The 23,349-nt window shown below is 32.1% G+C and overlaps 3 protein-coding genes across 6 annotated transcripts; all 3 read right to left on the bottom strand.

Annotated features, from left to right (window-relative positions):
- Positions 1-11,770: 11,770 nt before the first annotated feature.
- On the bottom strand, positions 11,771-14,015 carry LOC126680144 (uncharacterized). 2 transcript variants are annotated; one of them, XM_050375201.1, is made up of 4 exons: positions 13,889-14,015; positions 13,461-13,588; positions 12,292-12,835; positions 11,771-12,139 (listed from the first exon to the last, which is right to left on the bottom strand). In XM_050375201.1, the coding sequence occupies exons 1-4, from the start codon at positions 13,915-13,917 to the stop codon at positions 11,944-11,946; spliced, it is 897 nt and encodes a 298-aa protein (XP_050231158.1). In that variant the 5' UTR covers positions 13,918-14,015; the 3' UTR covers positions 11,771-11,943. The 2 variants fall into 2 exon arrangements, with proteins under 2 accessions (XP_050231158.1, XP_055962053.1); XM_056106078.1 differs by lacking the exon at positions 13,889-14,015 and adding an exon at positions 13,688-13,807.
- Positions 14,016-14,459: 444 nt separating this feature from the next.
- Positions 14,460-18,538, bottom strand: LOC126682430 (E3 ubiquitin-protein ligase KEG-like). Of its 3 annotated transcripts, none has more exons than XM_050378117.2 (4): positions 18,430-18,538; positions 17,875-18,341; positions 16,967-17,440; positions 14,460-15,587 (listed from the first exon to the last, which is right to left on the bottom strand). In XM_050378117.2, exons 2-4 carry the CDS (start codon positions 18,330-18,332, stop codon positions 14,645-14,647), a joined length of 1,875 nt encoding a protein of 624 aa, XP_050234074.1. In that variant the 5' UTR covers positions 18,333-18,341; positions 18,430-18,538; the 3' UTR covers positions 14,460-14,644. The 3 variants fall into 3 exon arrangements, with proteins under 3 accessions (XP_050234074.1, XP_050234075.1, XP_055961855.1); XM_050378118.2 differs by having other exon boundaries at positions 17,875-18,338; positions 18,430-18,534; XM_056105880.1 differs by lacking the exon at positions 18,430-18,538 and having other exon boundaries at positions 17,875-18,423.
- A 634-nt stretch (positions 18,539-19,172) lies between these two features.
- LOC126680089 (uncharacterized) lies at positions 19,173-22,824 on the bottom strand. The gene is made up of 5 exons (XM_050375137.2): positions 22,327-22,824; positions 22,149-22,251; positions 21,934-22,033; positions 20,897-20,976; positions 19,173-19,814 (listed from the first exon to the last, which is right to left on the bottom strand). Exons 1-5 carry the CDS (start codon positions 22,580-22,582, stop codon positions 19,523-19,525), a joined length of 831 nt encoding a protein of 276 aa, XP_050231094.1. The 5' UTR covers positions 22,583-22,824; the 3' UTR covers positions 19,173-19,522.
- Between the last annotated feature and the right edge of the window lie 525 nt (positions 22,825-23,349).

Raw genomic sequence — 23,349 nt, 5'->3', positions numbered from 1 at the left:
TCTTTGTGTTAAGAAAAGTGAGGCAAAGGAAAGTGGAAAGAGAGAGAGATCGTGTAAGTATATACGATTGAACAGTGTAAGAATTTACGCTTTATTGACAGACGAAGAACATTCAGTGAAAGACACTGATCCGATGATGAAACGTAATTGAGAAGTTGAGAGGAATACGATAAAGAATATAACCTAGGTTATAACGAAATGTGAAGTGTTAACTCCAAGTCACGATGAATCGTGACATATAAGGAAATTGCATAAAAATGCAACCGACGAGCTAGCGTCGTGATAAGTATTTCGTGTATCGTACACGAATAGTGTAAGGATGGATTTTAGAATCTACCTCTAGTAGAAATAAACTTATGCTACATAAAGCATAAGGATCGAGGTATGAAAGATTTTAAGGGTTAATAAAATTATGTGGCTAAGATTTTAAATCCGAGGACGAATTTTTATAAGGAGGGGAGAATGTAATACCCCGTAATTTTAAGTAATTAGAATATGCCACGAGGTCAAATTGGAGTAATCAAAATATTAAAAATAATATTTTGTGGGTTCGAATATTAAGAAAAATATTCGGAAAGACTAAATTTAATAGTCAAAAGATAATAGTAGGTTTGACTATTTAAGATTATTAAATCACGGGAAGTGATTTAATAGATTCGGAATACGTAAATTAAATTTAAACGTAAATTTAATTTATACGAATCCGTAAAAGAGTATCGTAATAATATGAGTTTAAAATTTAAATCGGGAATTTAAATTTTAATAAACGAGTGTGAACGGGAATAATAAATTTGAAAATACTCTTTAGCGTCGTATAAATTGATATATTGATAATTAAAATATCAATGTACCACTCTAAATGGAGAGTTTAAGATTTCGGACAAAACCCCGAAATTAAAATGTCGAAACTCGGAAAGCTCGACGAGTTATGTACGAATATAAGTTAAGATATATATATAAATATATATATTAAAAAAATAAAAGAAAAAGAAAATAAAAAGAATGAGGCGGTGGAGAAGTGGGCGCAAAGTTGGAAAAATGTCCACTTTGATCCCTGAACTTTTAACTTTAATTAGTTTCAGTTATAAACTAATTAAATGTTATTAGTTGGTCTAAATTAAATATAAAATCATATATAAGTCCCGAGCGAATAATTTTGGTGTCATTATTCACGAAATAATTCGAAGAAGCTACGGTTCAATTTTCATTAAATTTGGACGTAGTAATTTTATTTAAGTGGGACTGATTTAGACCTAATAAATCTTTGGAGATTTATTTAAAAACTAAAATATAAGTCGGATGCGAATAAAAATTATATTTTTATTCGTTTTATATTTTATTGAATTTTTGGGTAAAGTTTTGTAAAATTTGGAATTAGTCTCCGTTTGGACTACGGTCGACTAATTAAAATCAGAGTTAAAGTGCATGATTGAGCTAATACCTAATGGTACTTTAGCCAAATCATTTCTCTATAAATAGAGAAGAGGGGCAGCCTCACTTCCTTGTGCAGGGAAGGAGGGACCTGCTTGCTAGGCTTAGCAAGCAGAGGTGAGACTGTGCAGGCGCAGCGCGATCCGATTTCGCGATTCCGACTTCGATTTCTTCGGTAGTCCGGTAGTATGAGGTAATAATCGATAATTAGTAATCGATTAAATAGAAAATAAATTAAAATATTATAAACATAGGAATCACGTCGGGAATCGGCCCGGGAACAAAGTTCCGAGGATGACCTAACGGTGTACACGAACGTACACAAAAGTGCACGAACGTGCACAAGGTGCACGAACGTGTACCATGTGCACGAACGTGTACCATGTGCACGAACGTGCATTGGCCAAGGGTTGTGCACGAACGTGCACAGACAGTGCACGAACGTGCACAGGCCCTACACGGACGTGTAGTCCGACTCCGACGGGGTCTTTTCATGCGGCGAATCCGAGGGGACTTCGTCTAGTAGGACGGTGCGTTTACCGTCAGTTAGTAAATGTTTAAAGGTGAACATATTAAAATGATATAAGTCTATACCAAGAGTGGTATTATATATTGAACGAGAAGTTCAATATTGAGATTAGTTTATGTGTTTGTTTATGGAGTTGTCTATAAACAGAAATGGTATTTGAGTCTATCGTTTATACGATAGGACTAGAGTTATAAATTCAATGTCCAATGAGTTTTGACATTTGAATTTTAATTAGATCCGACGAGTGGTCGATTTAGTGAGCCAAACACCAACGTGTTTGACTGACAAGCTTGCTTGGAGCTTACGTTTTTAAAAATGGGGACGACAGTACTGTGAGTTTTACTTTGTGGTTTTTACTTTTGAATATTTATATTTAAACTGTTTTTAAATAACAAATCGCACTAGTATAATTAACCATGAAAGATCCATTGGAACAAACTTCCTATTGGTTTTCAATAGGACTGTGTGATCACCAGTAGTACGCTAGATACGAGCCTGTGTCTGACATAGAGGTCAGTTAATGTCATTGGGCGTTGGAAGTGCTAGCGACCCTGACTTAACAGTCTGAGACGGCAGTAACGGTTACGGTCACAGGCAGTACTGTGACGGCAGTTTCACGGTTACGGTCCAGACACCCGGCTTAGACGGCAGTGATTCAGTTCACGGCCTAAGGCCTATATTGTGTAGGTTGAGACCCATACAATAGTCTGTCTTGTAGGGTTTCATCTGGATCGACTAATTGGTAATATTTTTGATATGTATAAATGTTTTACATATATGCGATTTAAATATTCAATTGTAAATATGTGAACTCACTCAGAAATATTTATATTTCTGACCCTCCCCAATGTTTACCTTTCAGGTAATCAAGTACGAGGTCGGACTTCCACAATAATTCTGGAAGTCAATGTCAGCCATACCTCTAGAGCTGCAAGTAGTCGGGTACTGGGAAGTCTGTCTTTTTATTTACAGCAGTTCAAACTTATTTTAATATACTCTGATTTGAACTACTGTATATGTATATGATTGAAAAGCTGCGTGTTTTCTAAAATGCTAGGACCAGGTGTTTGAGTGACACACTGGTTTCATGTGTTTAGCATTTTAAGATTGTATTGGAAATAGAGCAGGTGCGTCAACTGAGATTGATGTTTGCGCTCTGATTTCTTTAAATACAATCAGGGTCTTAAGACTCAGTTTTCAGAAATGTGTTTACATTAAACAAGAGAAAGGTTTTAACGATACTTTCTGAAAACAGATCATATGTGATATATGATCTTGAATTGCGATCGCGTTTTTGATAAAGGTGTTAAAGTATTTCTGCAACGAGGTTGCAAACCTTTTTATGTTTTAAAACGCAAAAAATTTATAAAGGATTTTAGGCTTACTACGGGTTTCGGAGCAACCACTCCCATTCCCTAGCGCCGGTCGTGATCCACGAATTTGGGTCGTGACACAAACGGCAAGTATGAATATCAACAAATTTGCGGATCACAAATGCTTTTGTGTAACCAATCTTTGAAGCGTATAGATTCCATTGACATTCTTCATCAACACATTTTAACCTGTATTGCCTTGTGCATGATCTGATTACCTGTTATAAACCATGTTGTACACCATTAGAAACTGTATATGAAACGAACTTTTAAACTGTATGCATGTGTTGTAAACGGTTGAATACAGTTTAGGAAGTACAAAACAATTGAAACTGTTATATAAACACTTCGAAACTATATTTGAAAATGTACTACACGGTTATAAACTAAAAAGGATATTGATTTATAAACTGTTAGAAACTGTTGTAAACTGTTAAAGAAACAGTAGTAATAAAAAGTAATCTAATAAATTATATGTACCTTGAATTGAAAATATTTTGATAGTGCATAGAGGCTTATTTCACTCTTCAATGAATTTTTATCCCTGTACTTTTTCCCAATTTCTATATCCCTTGAACCTTGAACAAATTCTTGGAAGTCTTCCTCAAGATATGTCTCTCCAATATCAGATAAAAGATTTGCATATTCAATCATATTCATGCTATTCTCTGATGTCTCTCTTAATGCTGAAGATTCTCCTTCCATAGACAACATGTTATTTTGTAAAACCAATTCCATGTTATCTTGGTTTACAGTTGCATTTGATGTCTCACTAGAATAGACTCTTTTCCTCTTTTTCTCTAATGTTACACATATTCTATATTTTGTAATGTCATTATCTTTTCTCTTAAGCTCTTTGTAGAATGTAAGACCTGCATCATCTTCAATACTTATTGGAGGACAATCATCACTGATTTTGTACTTAATAACTAATTTATTTTGTTTAAGCTGAATCTTCATTTCAGTAGAGATTATATCAACAAGATTTGTGAAGTTACAATTCTTTGGTAATATGATTCCAGATACTCTATAATTTGAATAAGATGAATTATCTTCCCATGAGCCATCATATTGTAATAAAATCTGTAAATCTTCCATTCCTGAAGTAAAAATTAAAGTAGTAAATAATTTAGATACTGTTATAAACTGTACTATACTTTATTTTATATAATTATAAACTGTTTTGTTTAGTTTTTAAATTATTGCAACTGTTATCAACTATTGTAAACACAAATTAAAATAAAACAGAAAATGTATGAATCTGATAATATAAAAAAATTAAAATAATTAGAAAATCAAAATTATACTGATTAAAACTAATGTCAACTATTGTAAACACCTGTAAACTTACATTTAAACTAATGTTAAACAATATATCAACTAACATTTAAACTAATGTCAATCAACATTTAAACTAATGTCAACATTTAAACCTACAATAGATATATTTTCATGTAAAATAAGATTTAAACTGATGTCAACTATTGTAAACACATGTAAATGACATATGCAACTGCTTTAAACTTTAAAATATAGAAAAATATTTGATATAAAAATAAATTTTATTTAGAAATTAGGTTTATACACATTGAAACTGTTATAATTTATTTGATACTCTTAGAAACTGTACTATACTTTATTTTATATAATTATAAACTGTTTTATTTAATTATTAGATTATTGCACCTGTTATCAACTATTGTATGAATCTGATAACATAAAAAAATGTATGAATCTGATAACATAAAAAAATCTAAATAATTAGAAAATCTAAATTATACTGATTAAAACTAATGTCAACTATTGTAAACACATGTAAACTTACATTTAAACTAATGTTAAACAATATATCAACTAACATTTAAACTAATGTCAATCAACATTTAAACTAATTTCAACATTTAAACCTACAATAGATATATTTTCATGTAAAATAAGATTTAAACTAATGTCAACTGTTGTCAACAAATGTAAATGACATATGCAACTGCTTTAAACTTTAAAATAATTAAAAATATTTGATATAAAATTAAATTTTATTCAAAAATTAGGTTTATACACATTGAAACTGTTATAATTCATTTGATACTATTAGAAACTGTACTATACTTTATTTTATATAATAATAAACTGTTTTGTTTAGTTTTTACCGTTTGCAACAGATCTATACGTTTTTAATTTAGATCAGTTTTAATGAAACATATCATTGAAGCTGTTATCAACTGTTGTAAAAACATATAAACTAAAATAGAAATTATATGAATACGATAATATAAAAAACGATAAAAAAAATAAACGAATGAAACAGTTTGCAACTGTAATATAAATTTTATTACGTTTTAAATTAGATAAAATGTTCGAAAAATCTCTGAAACCTAATTAAACATACTAAAACTGTAAAACAATTCGATTGAACAAATTTTTACCGTTTTTTGCTGAATTCGCAGTTATTGATGATCGTAATGAATGAATTTGAATAATGTAGCAGTATATCGAGTAAATCTGACAGAATATTGAAGAGAGAATTCGTGATTTTGAGATCTGGAAAAGAGAAGAAAAGATGAGCTGAAAGTTTTGAGGAGGAAGAAGAAGTTTGTTACAATGAAAACACGTGGAGTATTATTTAGGTATAAAAACAAATAAATCAGGGTATAAAAGTAATTGGTTGAAGCGGTTAGGTATGAAAGTTAAGTCCACAAATTGCGGTAGGTATTTGCTATTATTTTACTTATTTATGTAATTTCCTAATTTTCTCTTTTAATTATCGGACATTTTGGCCCTTTTCTATCTTAAGAATAATATGGAGATGGGCTACATGGCCTTTTTTTTCTTGTAAAGTAGTCATATTTGGCCTTTTATCTTAAAGAATAGTAAGAATATCCGTTATATGTGGATAAAAATAAAAGAATTCGTAATATGGCCTTTATTTTTTTGTAACGTAGTTCTATTTGACCCTTATATTTTAAAAAACAGCCATACAAATATATAACTTATGCAAATTCATTTTCCTCCAATACCATATATAAAAGGAGAATTAATTTTTCAATTTCAAACCAACTCAGCAATTCTCAAATTAACCCATCAATTTTCAAATCATCAAGTCTCGATTAAATTATAAATATTTTTAACTTTTTTACAATTTTTTGTAATTTTTTAATCTAATTTTAAATTCTTTAACCTAAATATCTCTAATAAATGCAATAAAAAATTGCTAATTCTAATAATCCTCTGATCATTTTCTTTCTAAAATTAATCTACTTTCAATTTTGAATAAGTTTATTTTTATTTGTGTTTATTTATGTAAATTAATTTAGTCATGAAAAGTGAAAAAAATTAATTAGAATACAACAAGTGATTTTTTTTTTATCTTTTCTATAATTTATTTTATTTTATTAATTGATGAATTTCGTTAATGGATGTTTCATGAATATTTTAAAAATGTCTTAATGAAACTATTCAAATTAGTTTGGAAGGATATTGTAATATTTACTATTTTCTTTTATTAATATAATTTTTTTGCAAAATGATATTTTATATTTATCATTTATATGTGGTTTAGTCTGGTGTGTAAACGAGTCGAGTATTGAGAAGACTGAGATTGACTTGGTTATTTTCGAGTCGGTTTTTAGTTTATGTATCGAATATTTCTCGAGTTTAACGAGTTTAATCGAGTTTCATTTTTATTTAATAAAATTTAAATCAAAATTAAATTATTTAATAATTTAATAACATTTAAATACTATATTCCTTTTTATATATAAACAAATTTAAATTATATGTTTTATATTTATTTTTAATAAAATATATTAAATATTTAAGGTTTAAAATTAAAAAATAATATATCAAACAGACCATATAAATATATAAACGAGTTTATTCGCGGGTTTTCGAGTCGAATATCACTAAAATTAAGATTGACTAAGTTACACCTCTAGTTTAGCCCGGGCTGAAAAGAATTTCTGGTTCCGCCACTGATCGGTAGAAATCAATGAGAATTAGACATTCACTACACACATTTATTGCTAAATTAGTTTTTCGTGAATAGCATCCATAATACAATATTTTTGTTTTTTTTAATATTATTAATTAAATATCTGAATTTTTTTATTTGATCTTTTAAAACAAATTTTATTTATTTATTTATTCTCTTCATGAAAGTTAAGAGTGTGACTTTGGTTAAAAGAACTCATCAAGTGATAGTGAAGTTTATATATAACTCAATGTAGTTACAAAATTTAATATTTTTTTGGCAAATGAACATTAATTTTCAAAAAAAAATAGTCGTCCATTACTTTTTTAAAAAAAAATTATTCGTCTGTCGTCAATAGTTTAGTTTTACTATTGACGGTAGCCATCTCTTTTTTTTATATTATTTTAATTTTATAAATTATAATAAGTAGCTAACTTTTTTTTTAGTGGTTTGGTATTTATCGACGAATCATAAGTTCATTTTTTTTTTTAAATTAAGAACTGAAGATAGATTGGCGATGTTTCAACAATAAAGATGAAATTGTTTATAGATTGTGATAGTTTTTTTTTTTAATATTGTTTGTCATTGTTTTAAAAAAAATATTTTATATTTCTATGTGAAAGATTTGTTGTCACTTTTTAAGAAAGGTTTATTGTTTTTTTTATGGAGGTTTTTTTAGTGGTGATTGTATATGATATCATGACTGTAGTTTCTAATTTTAGAAATCAATTTACGGTGATGTAAAAGTTTAATCAAAAACTGCATTTTATTGGCGAAACAGTTTAATAGTTTAATTTTTATTTTTAGATTTGCGAAATCAGACAATATTTTAGTTTTCAAGTTTTCTCGAATTTCTTATAAAATGTAATTGTTTTATATTCGACTTAATGAAATGTGATGAATTAAAAAAAAGGCTTAATGGCAAAAAAACCAAACCTTTACGACTTGTTGCAATTATATCCAAACCTTTTAATTTTTGCAATAATATCCAAATTGCATTATTTTGTTGCAATAATATCCAAATTGCACTTTTTATGTGAATTTTTTTGAGTTTTTTGCCATTTTTTTGGGACTTTTACTATATTATTATACATCAAAACATAATAATAGCCTAATATCTTAATTGAAAACGACAAGTTTAGCAATCAATTTGACTATTATTGCTACAAAAAAATGCAATTTGGATATTATTGCAACAAAAAAATGCAATTTGGATATTATTGTAAAAATTAAAAAATTTGGATATAATTGTAACAAGTCGTAAAGGTTTGTTTTTTTTACCATTTGACCAAAAAAAAACTACATAATGAAGAATACTAGAACTTTTATTCTAGGTGTTTATAAATAATTTTATCTAGATAAAAATATTCTCTACTTAAATACTAGTATATAGAGTGGTCCAGATTAAGGAGAGAAAGTAGTATTATTTTCCACTTTAACAGTGAGTTCATAAAGTTTAAATTTAATAAAAGGGACAATAATAAACATGAAATCCCTAAAGATTTTGGTAGGTCCAAACTATCCAAGAGGTTTCTCAAGTATGTTCACATCCACAGTAGTCATTCTCTGTTGTTTTTTAAGCAAATCAAGCTACAAGACAATTTGCATATAAGATATATTGTTTCTCAAGTATCCAAGAGATTTGCATTTTAATGATTTTGTTAGTGAGTCTATTATTTGTATGTTTCTAAGAAGATTTTATAAAGAAACCCCCAATTTTCTCCTTGCCGTGTTAATTTAAAGGGGTATTTATAAAATAAATATCAAAATTTTCATTTTATAGCGATTTAAGTATAATTTTTAAAGCTAGTACAAAAAGACTCAAATTTTTAATTTATTTTTTGGCATTTTTAGCACAAATACATTTTCACTTCACCAAATGACGTTTTTTAGAACTTATTGAATGAAACGACATCGAATAATTTGTAAAATGTCAAAAAATGAAAGTTTGTTGTATGCATTTTTGTATCAAATTTTAAAAGATGAGTTTGAATTGCTGTAAATGTATAAAGTGGGGCCTTTTTTATTCAAATAACCCTAACTTAAAGTGCTTGTAAATTTAGAGCAACCAATTGTCTATTGCTTTGGCATTTGGTGATTAATATAGGAAACTATCTTAAATTCTATGAAGTTATTCTCAAATCTTATATGTATTTTTAATTTACGAATGTGGGGTCTATATTAGCTAAACATTAATCTTGTTTTCCGATCTTGTATTTAGATCAACTAATCGATAGGATTGATATATATCATTTGTTCTAACATAAATATCAAAAGTTTGGTATGTGTAAATTAAAGGCAAAAGGTATAAATAAATCCTCATAATTTTTATAAAAATACGGATTAGTCTTTTTTTTTTTAGGTACAATTAAACTTTTTTTATTTTCAAATAGAACAAATAACTTATTTCATCCAACATCATTAGAAACGTTCGTTAATGGCTGACATGTCTCTCATATCATATAGAAAAAAAGTTCAAAAATAATTTTATTATTTAAAATACCGAAATGTGAGAGGGTAAGTGTCAAAAAATAAGTTAAAGGGATTTATTTGTTCGATTTTAAAACAACGGGAGTTTAATTGTTCAATTATAAAAGCACGAGGGCTTAATTGTGCCCAAAAAAAGTAAAAGGGTTGATCTGTATGTTTAAGGAAAAGTCGAGGGTTTTTCTTGTACTTTTTGCCTAAATAAAATAATTGAAAATTTGGGTAAATAACTAAAGCCCCTATGAGGTATATTAAAAAAATAACTCATCCCTTGATTTTTGTAAATGCATTATAACACCCCTAATTTTTTGTTCTATTATATAATTATACCCTTTTGTTATAGAAGTAAGTCATAAAAATTTACATGTTTTATCATTTGATCATGCCGTTTAAAAATTATTATTTTCATACATTAATTATTATTATTTTTAAATCGATACGCCTGATAAAAATTTGGTGAAAATTGCTGATGTGTTATTATCCGGTTTGTTTTGACACATCACCGTTTGGTTGCTAACTCGGCAATTTTTATCGAATTTTTATTTGGTGTATTAATTTAAAAAATAAATAGTTGTTATATGAAAGTGATGATTTATAATTAAAATAATAAAATATATAAAATTGATTAATTTTTATGAATCGGTATACTATAGTAGTATATTATGTTTGTAATAGTTTTTGTCCTATTCAATGAGCTAACTAATGTAACTATCCCTAAATTGGCGTCATGTGGATACTTAACCGTTTTCTACAAATAGTAATTAATAAAGTTTGGTGGTATTATAACTAATTTAGTTTAATATATTTTTAATTGGCAAAATGGATATCTTGTTTATTAATGTTTGATGAAGATGAAGATGAAGATGAGATTTTTTTTTATATAAATTCAAGTCAAATTTAATCAAATCGATAAAAAAATATTCTTTTAAAATTGAACCAAACCAAATTTATAAAAAAATTTATATTTAAAAAACTTAACCTAAACGAACTGAAAATGATATTTTATAATTTTAAGTCAACGCGAACCGAAGCGAGTAAAAGAAAATATTTTTTCAAAGTTGAACCGTACCGAACCAAACTGAATAGAACTGAACCTAATTAAAATTGAATCAAAGTCAACTGAGTCGAACCAACATTTTTCGTTTTTTACTGTATCAAACCAAAATTTTCATTTTTTACTGAATCGAACCAAACTGAACTGAAACTAAAAAATTTATTTTTCAAAATCGGACTAAACTAAATCAACCCAACCCAAACCAATTATTTTTCTTTTTAACCTAAACAAATCAAAAATTAATTTTATATTTGCAAGTCGATTGGAACCAAACCAATTTTTCATTTTCTCCAAAACCGAATCGAAACCAAAAATTTCCATTTTTTTTCGAAGCCGATCTAAATCAAACCAAACCAAATTTAATTGAATATTTTTAAATTGAATAAAACCGAAAAACTAAATTTTTCTTATAATATCAAATCAAACCGAATCAAACTAAAGAATTTTCTTTTTTCAAAAAATATATTTTATATTTGAATTTTTGATTTTAGATTTTAAATATCAAATTACAGATTTCAACTTTTTTACTTTTGTGTTTCTATTTTGGATTTTGAAGTTTGTATTTTAGGTTTTAGATTTCTAATTTCAAATTAAATTTTAGGTTTTGGGTTTTTGATGACCCCCCCGAACCCAAAGTACCCAACTCAAAACTGTCCAAACATAAATAAGTCCGCCCAAAAACACCCATTTGCCACCTTTACTTCTCAATAGGGTTGATGATGAACCTGGTTGACTGCAATTTCTCTCTTTAGAAGTGCTTTTTGCCAAAACATGACTTTATAGGCTATGATATCAAAGCTCAAGGGTGCACTTGCCAAGCCAAAAAGAAAAGAAACAACTATGTACTTGATCCATCATCACATATTTTAAATTTTACTTAAGAAGTTCAGAGAATTTATTCCATAAAATTGAAGTATCAGTAAGGATGAAAAAGAATCAACATATATTGTTAAAATATAGTTCTGATGTTAGTTCCTTTCACTTACAGATTGAATAACAAGGTGTTATTCTCCAACACATGTGCATATTTCCTACATTTCGAGATGTTTTAACTACATACTACAAGTAATAACAGAGAGTTAAAAATGTCTGCTAAGCTCTAAAATCTATTGATCTTGCTTTCCTTCGAGATATGAGACAAGGACTTGACAGGGACATTGGCTGGAAGCTTTGGTAACTTCTGTCTTTCTGCAAACTTATGTATTAAATCTTGAATTTCCACAAATGCCACTAAGAACTGTGCTGCATCAGTTTGAACTAACACCTTCTTCACCACTAACTCCAATGCCTTATACCTGCAACACATATCCAAATTGCCAGTTCGTAAACCTCGCCAATTCCGATGAGGAGGAATAGAAACCAGAAAAGTAACAAAGGAATACGATATAAAAGATATATTTCATGCAATTCAATTTCTGGTTATTTATTGGAAGGAAAGAAAGTGGACCTGAGTTGTTGGGCCTTAGTGATAACTCTTTGAATCTTGTTGAACTCAGCTTGAATGCAACTTAATGCATCATTACGTGGTCGATGATTGTTGAGAGGCGAAAAAGGAAGGTAAAGGACACATGTGGCTTGAATTTCAGCCATCTCTGCTTCAATTATTGCCTCCTCAATGCGTATCTCGTTGATAACCTGCGAGAGCAGCCTGTCGATGCCATTTGAGTCTCTTAGTGATGAAGTCCATGAAGTTGATGAGGTGTTTGTCAGGCCACGGAGGAGGTCCAGGATCGCAGAGGGTCGCCATTCACCAAGCCAGGTGACTGCAGCTAGTTCATGAGGTGGAGCCCATTTAGGCATAAGAAACTCTGCAACCTCCTTGAGCCTGGTTGGAACCATAGTACAGTTATAATGGGCGTTGAATCTACTCAATTGCTCCTGAATTAGCTGCTCAAGCTCCCACCTCGCCTTTAGTTGTTTCTGCAGCCTAGCTGCTCTACTCTTCTGATCTTGTCTCCACACACCATACTTTGCTAAGGAGAGCTCTTCACCTAATTACCATGTTAACTGACAGCTCACTACAATACTTAATTTCATTTGCGTAAAACAAATGCATAAAAACACATGAAAGCTTAACCAGGTAAGTGTTACATATGCACGCACAGAAATTCTCGTAGATGACATTCAGTGGACATTGGCATAAATGAAGCCATTACTTGTCACCTAATAAAGAAGGATGATACTTTGTAAATTTGATCTAATTAGCTCAAAGAACAGGCATGAAGCACGTCAAGTGTAGTTCCTCATAGCTTACAGTAAGAAATCCGGAAGTCAATTCGATATTAGTGTAATTATGTATCAACTATCAAATATCATCTTACCTAGTGTCTAGAAAATACTTAGACAGGCATGAAGCACAACAACATTTCTATTTTGCATATTACCATAAAAAAGCACAAAGTGATAGATAGAAAGGGGAAAAAAAAGGGTTTTCAGTTTTGGACCAAAATAGAAAGTTTCATCCCTTCCAGACCAAACATGATGAAAAAACAGAAGAATCATCAAAATTCCTAAAGCAAGGATATTGAACAAAGATGCCCATGTATTTTAACCTCTATCTACCCTAGTATAATAATATTGGAGTGAATAAAGAGATAAGGTTTAGGGAGATTGTACCTTTCTTACTTGTTTCAGCCCTGTGGAGAATCATGCACTGTACATTCTCAGTTGTAGCCTCCATTTCATGATTTACACTCTCTGATTCTTCATCTTCTCCATCAAATTCACTCTCTTCGTACAAATTCCTTTACAAAAACATAACCATATAAATCAATTGCTCTAATAATTCAATTTAACCAATATTAGAAAATGATTCTTTAACAAGAAAAGAGTAACTATATAACCATTTCTTGATATACATAACGTTCTTGCCCACAATTAACTCGTCTTTCTCATATATAAGTTCAAGAAATGAACTTTTTTAGTTTCCATTAAAACTCTGATTTTCTTTTCCTTTCCCGCATTTTTTCTCGCCAAGAAAACATAAATGTAAAAGTGAAACCTCTTTAAATATAACGCGCAGAGATTGAGTAAAAGGAACTTACATGAGGAGTTGTGGTACTTCTCCTGCCATTGTCGTTCAGTGCGTTTTCTTGATTTTTCTTTTCTTTTTTTACTCTCTGCTTTGCATGTATTGGAAGTTGGAAACTGGAAATTAATAGGGAGAACGGAAGTCAGGACAAGTTTGGTCAATTTATGAGAAAAATTAGTGTGTGCTTATATGGGCTGGGCCTGTTGGTAATACCCAAATGGGCTTAGGCCCATTTATGTGATGTTCACTAAAGATTGAGCTGCTTTATAACAGAAGCAGTTGATTTTCGGTAAGCAATCCTGAGACACCTGATAGCTGCAAGAAAGTTTAAGAAAAGGTGTACAGTCACAGGAGTTATAGGACTACCCATTCCATAGCCAACACAATTTAATGAAAATTTATCTGAGCTCTATATTTTGAGTCTTGTGCTATTTCCGCTATTTCATTTCCACTTCCGAAAACACGCCGAAACTAATCTTATATTTATAACTTACTCTTATAAAAGGATATATTTCCATATTTTGTTTTGCTGTTTTCAAATATTTTTGTGCAATATAACAGTTGGCAATCAGTGATCATGGAAATCATTAAGTATATGCTGCATATATATACATCAAAGTTTATATCTATACATGATTAATACATTTATTTCCAAGCTATACAGTATTGGCACTGGAACCAATGCATCCGTATAAACATCATTCTATACAAAGATATACACTAATCTTCTCCGGTTCACAGGCTATGAAACTTATCCATGGCTGACACGTTACCTGGCAGAGACTGCGGCTGCACCTTCTTTAAAAAGGATGTTTGCTACTGGTGGTGGTATCCAATTTGCATCACCACTCCGGCGGTCCTGATTATTGCCGTCACCTGATTTTCGGCACTTCCTCAGTTTCGTGCTTACTGTTCGTCCGACAGATAGAGTAAGCTTCGTGGCAGTAAATAAACCCAATGCAATTGTGAGGGGCCTTACGGCCCAGTGAAAATCCTCGATGAGATGATATTTGTCCACGACTCCAGGACAAGTATCAAAAGAAACTAGTTCCGCTTCAGCTGGATCTGCTAGGAAGCTGTTGGATTCATCGCCAAACACAAACCTCCCAGGGAAACCCACAAGAAGACAACCGTTTGGCAGAACCTGTGAAATCCTCCCAGTAGCCCATCCTCCTCTTTTACGAGGCCATTCAAATCGGGGAGTAACAACATTGGTCTTCAGCCTTACGAATTGTCCCACACGATAACCTTTAACCTTTTGAATATCAGAATAGCTGCCCATCCACAGAGTCTCTAACCCTACAAATCCGACTGAAACACTTCCATCACGCTGCACTGAGTGTAGAATTCCCACAAGAGAATGTCCGCTTTGTTCTTCCTTGAGGCGCACCCAATCTCCTGCTGCAAAACCAAATGTTACCCTTTCTAGTGTTGACTCTTGTACTCTCAAAGAATTCTGCATTCCAGAAACGTTCACGAGCACATAACCACTTTTATCAGTATCATTTTCTGGACCAACTACAATTCCTTTAGGAACATTTATGTTTTGATGTTTACTTGCTTTCAGAGATTTTCTAGAACGAATGGTGTCGCCCACTTGGAGATGGTCCTTCGAGAGGTACCAAGCAGTATAGCCACCAATTGATTTTCCAGCAAGGCCTCTGCTTTCCAGATCATCCCATCCTCCATCGCTAGAAAGAGCGTTCAGTGAGCTGCAAGTGCAAAGTAATTCATCAAAATGCAATCTAAGGAATAAAAATAAGATGAAAGTAAGTGCATGAAAAAAACACAATGAAAAAAGAATGAATTGTTTCAGTAAGCCCTTTTCCTAGCATGACGCATCCTTTATTTTCTTTGCTGCTAGTTGCAATGGAAACCTACCAGTGCAGTGGCAGGAAAAAAAAACATTTTCTTGAATCTTAAATGAAACCAGCTCCAACAAAATATAATTCTAATTCAAACCACAATTGAACAGCTTTAGAGTCGAATAGAATATGCCTGCTGATACAATCAACAGAACTTCTATCGGAATTTAAGGTGATAATAGTGCAGCAAAAAAGTACTGTAGTTAACAAGTGCAGATCATAATTAGAATCTTACAAATATTATTTTCATTATTTCAGATTCAATTTCTGTCTATGGAAGGTTTATACAGAAGATCTTTAAAATCTTTAAAATATCTGGATTTTATGTTCAAATGGCTTCAAATTCATGTATAAAGCTGCACAGCACCATGATATCTTATGAAGGGTTTAAAAAATCAAATGTGAACATAAAGCAGTTCATTCCCTCTGAAGTGCAACAGGCAAGTTTCTTGTTAGATCTTCTTCCTTTACTGCACTAAATAAATAAAACATAGGGACGTGGAAGAAGAGAAGTTGCCTAGAAAAAGGAAAAACAATAGCAAACTTCAATAAGTCAAACAAAAGTAACATATTTCTGAGACCACATACAGCATCAGGCCAAGTTAATTTTGTTTATAGCATCATTGGAGAAAAGACACAAATAAGAGAAACTACTAACTGGAAAAGAGGGCAAAAAACAAAGGGAACATCCAGATATCATATTCACAATACTTTCTTAATAATTACTCCCTTCGTCCCAAATTGATAGGCAGTTTAGGACAAACACAAATATTAAGGAATTTAGCAAATCTATGTAAAATGAGTAATTTCATAAAAACACACCACACTTACCCTTATTTAATGCAGTGTTGACTTTGTCTTTTAGTGGTATTTGCTCTTTTTTTAATGTAATATAATATAGTTAATGAGGGTTTTCATACCATTTTATCATTTTAGCAATAAATGACTGCCTATAATTTGGGACAAAGAAACTTAAAATAGTGCCTATCAATTTGTGACGGAGGGAGTACTAATTAGCTCAGAATAAGGCAGTCCTTTCTTCTTATGAACGGAATAAGTGGCAATCAAAAAACGTTTCTAAACAGTACAATAATGTGCCACAATAAGTCGCATGGTGCACAAAACAAAGAAAGACATTAATAATAAATTCATATAATCCAATTATAACAAGATCAAGCACTCAACTTTTTAAATTAACTGTAAATAAAGCTAATAAAAGGAAATACCTTTGAAATGCTAACAAAATATCTTCCATGACAGGACGGTTTCGGAGATCATACTGGAAGCATCCATGAATGACATTTTCAACTGCAGGAGGAAGGCCATTCGGAATATGCGGTTTTTCTTGCTTGATCACAACTGACTGATATATTTCTTGAATGGATTTCCCAAAAAAAGGCTGGACACCAGTCAACATCTCCACTATGCTACATCCAAATCCCCAAGAATCTGTCTCAACCGATATAGGACCACGTACTTCCGGTTCCCACTGTTCCGGAGCCATGTAATTTGGCGTGCCAAGTCTTAAAGCCATCTCCGAATTCCGCAAGGGAATCCTGTGTAGCAGAAAAGGCATACCAAAATCTCCAAGAACTGCATGATCCTGCTCATTAAGAAGAAAGTTGGAAGGTTTAATGTTTAACACCAGCAAGCCAATTGAGTGCAGCTCTTGTATTCCTTTTGCCAAATCTATCCCATACCTGTAAACACAATCAACTCAAAATGAGAATTAGAGTAACTGATCCTTAGGATAACTAAACTTTCATTTTTTTTCATTTCCATTACTGAACTTTAATAATTATTATTTTCATTTTGGTTTTTCAAGACACTAAAAACTTGTCATGTATGCATAATTTAACCTAAACACTCCCTTCTTATGTATGTGTGATAAATTTTCAAGATAAAACTAGCTAAATCCGGCTGCCGCATATCAAAATCCGACTGCTACCTAAACATTTTTTTCCAGAAAAACAAATTAAAATTGAAATTTAAGTACAGAAACCAAAAAGAAAAAATTAAATTTGATAACTGAAATAAAAAAATGAAAATTAAGTGATTCATAGGATTAACTACTCTGAGAATCAAATAAAACCCCTAAAAAAATCATTAATCTAATCAGAAGAATGAAACTCACCTCAAAACATCTGATAATTGAAGCTTGCCTCCTTTCACTAAACCTATTCTATCAGCAACTGAACCCTCATAAAATTTCATAGCAATACATATCTGTCCATTAATAATCGAAACACCATACAACCAACCAACACCTAAACATTCTCTCAACTTAAAAAATAACTTCTCAAACTTATCTACAAATATTTGCGTTAGCTCCTCTTTTAATGGATGCAACAGTTTAACAGCAACTTCATGATGCTCCTCAAAATCACGAGCAGACTGATGATGAGTAGCTAACCAAACATCGCCGAAAACGCCACGTCCGATTCTGTGCTTTAGTTTCAAATCGGAAGGTTCAATCCACGGTGAGATCTGCGTAGGTGTAGCAACGACTGGTGTTAAGTGGTCGGGATCTCCTTCGAAAAGCATGTACTCGAAGGAAGTAACTGGCTCAGGGAGTTTAATCTTTTCAGCCATTTTTTCCTGCTGGTGTTAAAGAAAGAATAATCACGCTATCAAAAATTCACTTTCATTTTCTCGGGAACCAAACAGACTTGGAGAAGTATGAACTTACCGGTGAGCGAAGAGAATCTTTCTGTAATCTCGACGACAGTCTATCTAGAATTCGAATTTTTGGATGCCATTAAAAATCTTTAATTAAATATCAGTTGTTTAAATGATCTAAAGTGACGGTGGGTGAGATAGATTGTTTACTGCTGCCGCTGTCATTCTTTTGCCACGTCACATATACAGTTTTGGATTATTTTTTTCGTTTCATTGAATTTTATTTGCACAAAAAAAAAATGGATTCATTAACTTCAATTCCTTTCGAATTTAAAAGGAAAACTTTAGTTCCACTCTTTACTTCGGTACTAAATTCATTTTATTGTAATTGACCAAATTAAATTTTCACTGTTTCATAATTTTCTTTATGAGATTAATAAAAAATGGAAATCACATATTTTAGTGAAACTTTAATTTCAACATTTGAAGAATGCATTTTAACCATGATCATATTATTGCTTATCGAGAGATTTTAAACTAGACCCGGTTTATCAAAGATGTATGGACATAAGGTATAGAATGTTAGTAAAATAAGAAGTGGGCGATAAATATGTTAGAGATTTTTTTATATATTTAATTCGTTAAGTCCATGTATCTCTCATATTACCAAATCTAGATAAAAAAATATCTATATTGTAAAAAAAACTTCTCATGTCTAAAATTATAGATTTTATTTTTGTTTGTTTATATATTTTCTGTTTCATTATTCCTTCCAATGTTCCATCAAAAGTCTACTGTCTAGAGATAAGAAAATGATGTAATTTTAGTGGATACAAATTCTAATAACGTTTCAAAGATATTAAGGAAGCTTGTTGTCTACGTAAGAATAAGGCATATACATCCCACTCTACACTACTATCCAATATATTCAATTGAATCATTCGTCCTAAATAATGTAAAAAAACTATCCTCCAAATTGCTTGCTTGCACGCCTCTATTGTCTGCAAACCATGACACAACTTGCGGTGCCTAATAGAGTATGGCTAAGTTGCTAAAACTTGAGACTCACTCTTCTCCATAATTACGCATTTTAAACTGAATAAAACCTAACACCAAAGTAAAACCAACCATTTATACTTACACAGATCCTATCTTTATTGCTGTTAGCTTTGAAGTTTTATCATCTTTGGTCTGCCTCCTAAGCACTGTAACGAGAATCTCGAAGGCCGATTTTGATTATGTGATCCTCTTCTTGAACCAGTAGTACTAGTTCCCCATAATTTAGAGTATGATAACCATCCTTTTAAGAAGTGAGCTAACTTGAACTCTGGCATTGGTATTTCCTCCTCATCTTCCAAGCTATAGATGGAGTTGTCATCTTCATTCTCTTTCGGGTTGGAGTGATCGACATTAGTCTGCTGTTCTTTCTTTTTCTGAGTATCTCCAGAAGGCAGCCTTATAATATATATGAGCTATCAGTACGATGAAGCAATGCATTTAACAGTGGAACTTCAAAATAGCAAGTGTGGGATTGAAATAGGAAACAGGAAATGAATATGAGCAGCAACTTTATAAGATATGCGAATGTAGAGAATCAGATAAATGATAGCTTTGCCAAATTCTGCAGCTTACATTCAATGGAGATAGAGCTAGTTGAAAATTTCATACAAGCATTTGAATTAGTAGGGGTGTGCATTCGGTTCAAACTGAACAGAACCGAACCAAACAAGACCAACATTTAAATTTTTTTAAACCAAGCCAAATTTATAAGAATTTAAACTATTTCAAACCAGACCAAATCAAACCAGTTGCGTTGGTTCGGTTTTTTCTGTCTGATTTGTACCAAAACTGAACTGACATCTTTTATTTTCAAAATCAAAACCAAACTAAAAAATATTTTTTCAATAATGTCGAAGGGAACTTAACCGAATTTGTCAGTTAGGTTAGGTTATTCAGTTTTGTTTGGTTTTTGCACACTCCTAATGAACAGTGACGATGAGAGCATTTAGTGGCATGACTTTGTAGTCCCTAACTTCAAAGTTGATGCTCAATCTTGATCTCAATGATAGCTCTTAGCAGACTATACGAAAGAGGGTCAGAGAGGGACGGAGAGGGACGGGTAGTACCTAAATTTCCAAAATATGCTGAAGCACAGAATCTAAGGAGCAATTTAAACTCACAAGGACAAACTGCTGTAAGTGCTCAATGCCACAATTTGCAGCAGAAGCACATTATAAAACTTTGTTTCTGTTTATGCTTCCTCCAGTGCCTCAACCCATAAGGTTTGTTAGTCAGAAATTCCTTATTTCTGATCATGACAGACCAGATATAAGGAATATGTATTAGGTGACTGTTAGGTGTTTACGGTTCAAGCAATTGAGTCACTAATAAGAAATTATACCGCCACGCGAGATATTAGGGAAAAATGTCATCTTTAGCCTGATTGTCAGCATGTCTAAGCAGTAGCTTCAACCATTCCATTTTTATGCAGCAATCATGTGTAACAATCATAAGAAGAAGAAGTAGTAGATACTCACAATAGTTTCCGAACAACATTTTGATTCTGAGGTTGTCTTGACTTTGGATACCTGATGGACATATGCCTAACAAATTGAAGCTGCACAAATACCAACAGAAAGCTTCTTAAACACAAACAAAAAGAATTTTGGAAGGAATATTAGAGCAGCCAATGAGAGAGCTACAAAAGATTAAGTAGCGCAACAGCTAATGTAAATACGTTAGTAACTGCTATTTATCATTTTCAGGAAGCTGTGGCAAGGATGAGAAGCCTGCAATTCAGAGATTGAGACACAAAACGGGATTTACATTTCATCTTATTTTCTATTATCCTGTTTCGTTTCTCTCTCATAAATATGTAATGGGCTAAAAAAAACTGTAGCAGTTGAAAGTTGACATCAAATTGACATACACATTGTTCCCACCTTAAATTTTGTTCTAGATATTCTCTTGAGGTCTGCATCAATTGAAACAACATCAAAGAAGCACGAAATTTGACCCCTCAGTACCCAATTATTATCTTCTATTTCAGTACTATCTCGAGAAGAAACATAGATCTAGTTGAAGGCTCTAAAATGAGAGGGAAACTGGAATTCATTAGGGATGATTGCGAGTCAAAATGTATGAATTCATACGAATTGGTTAGCGATGGTTATCTATTTGTTAGATGTTCGAACGCGCAAATTCAGTATGTATTAACATGAATAATAATTTAGTATATATATAATATATATACACACACGCACACATATACAAATGTATGCAAAGAAGATTGAGCTAATGATTAAGCTAATAGACGGTCAAGTTCAGGTCTAATAATACTATACTAATCTCTGAAGAAAAATCAAGTGCCAATCAATTATAACCAATGTATAAGTTTTTTCGTTCCCAGAGAAAATCTCAACCCAATGTCTAATCCTAAATTCTTGCAAATTACAGAGTGTTGCATAAAGTGGCTAGCTAAAAGTGAACTTACTAGCTAAAAATACAAAACATGCACTTTATCTATCACCAAATATAGCCTAAACAAAATAACCCAAAAAAAAATTGTTAGAACCTGATCGCCATCCTTGATCCCAAAATCTCGAATGCAAGCTTTGTCATTAAGTAGCTTCTGATTTTGATAGCTCAAACAAAAATGGCCCCATACATGAACCCTGTATGCAAAATCAACAACCAAACATTCAACACTTCAAAATAATCAATCAAAAAATTCCAATATTAAAAAAAAAATAGCCATAGGGTTCGTAACTTTTTTTTAAAAAAAATTACCATGAAATCTTGTCTTGACATCCTTCTTCAGGTGAAGAACTAAAAGTTTTCTCTACTGCTAGTTTTAACTCTGCCACCGTCGCATTTCTCCCAATATTAACATCTAATCAAATACAGAATTCTAATTAAAATCAAAATCATATACAGACACTGATTAACTCAAGTTAAATTGATTTACCGAAGGAAGAGCCATCGAGCTTGAGGACATTGAGCTTAAAGAGCTGCTGCGGCAGTTTAAAGTAAGAATACTTCCGTACAACAAGCCTGCTATTCTCATTAACGACGTCGGAATCACCTTCTTCGTCTTCGTTTAGTGACAATGTAGAGAAGCAGCGTCTCTCCGGTAGAACCTTCGTATTACCGTTGTTGTTATTATTATTGGCGTCGTTGTTTTTTCTGTGTTGTCGACTGAAAATGCTTCGCAGTTTGAGCATGGTAAAGAAATGGAGGTGAAGTTTGTAGTGCAGGGTTAGGTTGTTGTTGTGGAGAGTGTGGTGAGTGAGAAAATGAGGGAGGTTTGTTGGTTGGTTTTTGGAAGGGGAGGAGACCGTTACTCTTGGCGTGGGATTTTTGGGTTTGGGAAGGCGAGCTCATTTTCGTCAGAGAGCTTGTATTGCCATGTGGACAAGTGGGCCAGTGTACCGATTTGTGCGAGGGCAGTTGAGGGTGAGGTCGGGTTTTATTTATCACGAACAAAGGATCAATTCACCCCCTCAACTTGGCACGAAATATCAAATGAGTCATTTTGGACGATTTTAGTACAAACAGACCCAAAAGTTGCGTTTTCGTATCAAATCAGCCCCTCTCTCATTCTTGCCCACTCTCAACCCGCGTTTGAAACACACTCTCCTGGTTAAAAATCTAGAATAGTCCTCATTATTTTAAAAAATTACTGAATTAATACCTAAGTTAAAAAAATCTAATTTTTTAAAAAAAAATTGTAGAGGAGGAGCACTCCTCCGGCTGCCGGAGGAGTATGGCACTCCTCCACTGAGGAGCAGACCCAGATCGGGTCTGCTCCTCACCGTGTAGGAGCAGACCCGATCTGGGTCTGCTCCTCCGTCGTGGAGGAGCAGACCCAGATCGGGTCTGCTCCTCACCGTGGAGCAGACCCATCTGGGTCTGCTCCTCCGTCGTGGAGGAGCAGACCCAGATGGGTCTGCTCTGGCGAAGCAGACCCATCTGGGTCTGCTCCGGCAAA

This window comes from Mercurialis annua, linkage group LG5 (assembly GCF_937616625.2).
Source record: "Mercurialis annua linkage group LG5, ddMerAnnu1.2, whole genome shotgun sequence".
Taxonomy (NCBI): Eukaryota; Viridiplantae; Streptophyta; class Magnoliopsida; order Malpighiales; family Euphorbiaceae; genus Mercurialis; species Mercurialis annua.
The sequence above is the reverse complement of the archived record's forward strand: the minus strand, read 5'-3'. Positions and strand labels throughout refer to the sequence as shown.

Coding starts and splice junctions, on each gene's coding strand:
- LOC126680144 (XM_050375201.1), bottom strand. CDS start 13,917: ATGGCAGGAGAAGTACCACAACTCCTCAT. Junction 13,589..13,888: donor GAAGTACCACAACTCCTCAT/GTAAGTTCCTTT, acceptor GTTTTTGTAAAG/GAATTTGTACGAAGAGAGTG. Junction 12,836..13,460: donor GGCTGAAACAAGTAAGAAAG/GTACAATCTCCC, acceptor CATGGTAATTAG/GTGAAGAGCTCTCCTTAGCA.
- LOC126682430 (XM_050378117.2), bottom strand. CDS start 18,332: ATGGCTGAAAAGATTAAACTCCCTGAGCCAGTTACTTCCTTCGAGTAC. Junction 17,441..17,874: donor CAATTATCAGATGTTTTGAG/GTGAGTTTCATT, acceptor TTGTGTTTACAG/GTATGGGATAGATTTGGCAA. Junction 15,588..16,966: donor ATTTTGTTAGCATTTCAAAG/GTATTTCCTTTT, acceptor TTGCACTTGCAG/CTCACTGAACGCTCTTTCTA.
- LOC126680089 (XM_050375137.2), bottom strand. CDS start 22,582: ATGCTCAAACTGCGAAGCATTTTCAGTCGACAACACAGAAAAAACAAC. Junction 20,977..21,933: donor GGATCAAGGATGGCGATCAG/GTTCTAACAATT, acceptor GTATTTGTGCAG/CTTCAATTTGTTAGGCATAT. Junction 19,815..20,896: donor AATGTTGTTCGGAAACTATT/GTGAGTATCTAC, acceptor ATATATTATAAG/GCTGCCTTCTGGAGATACTC.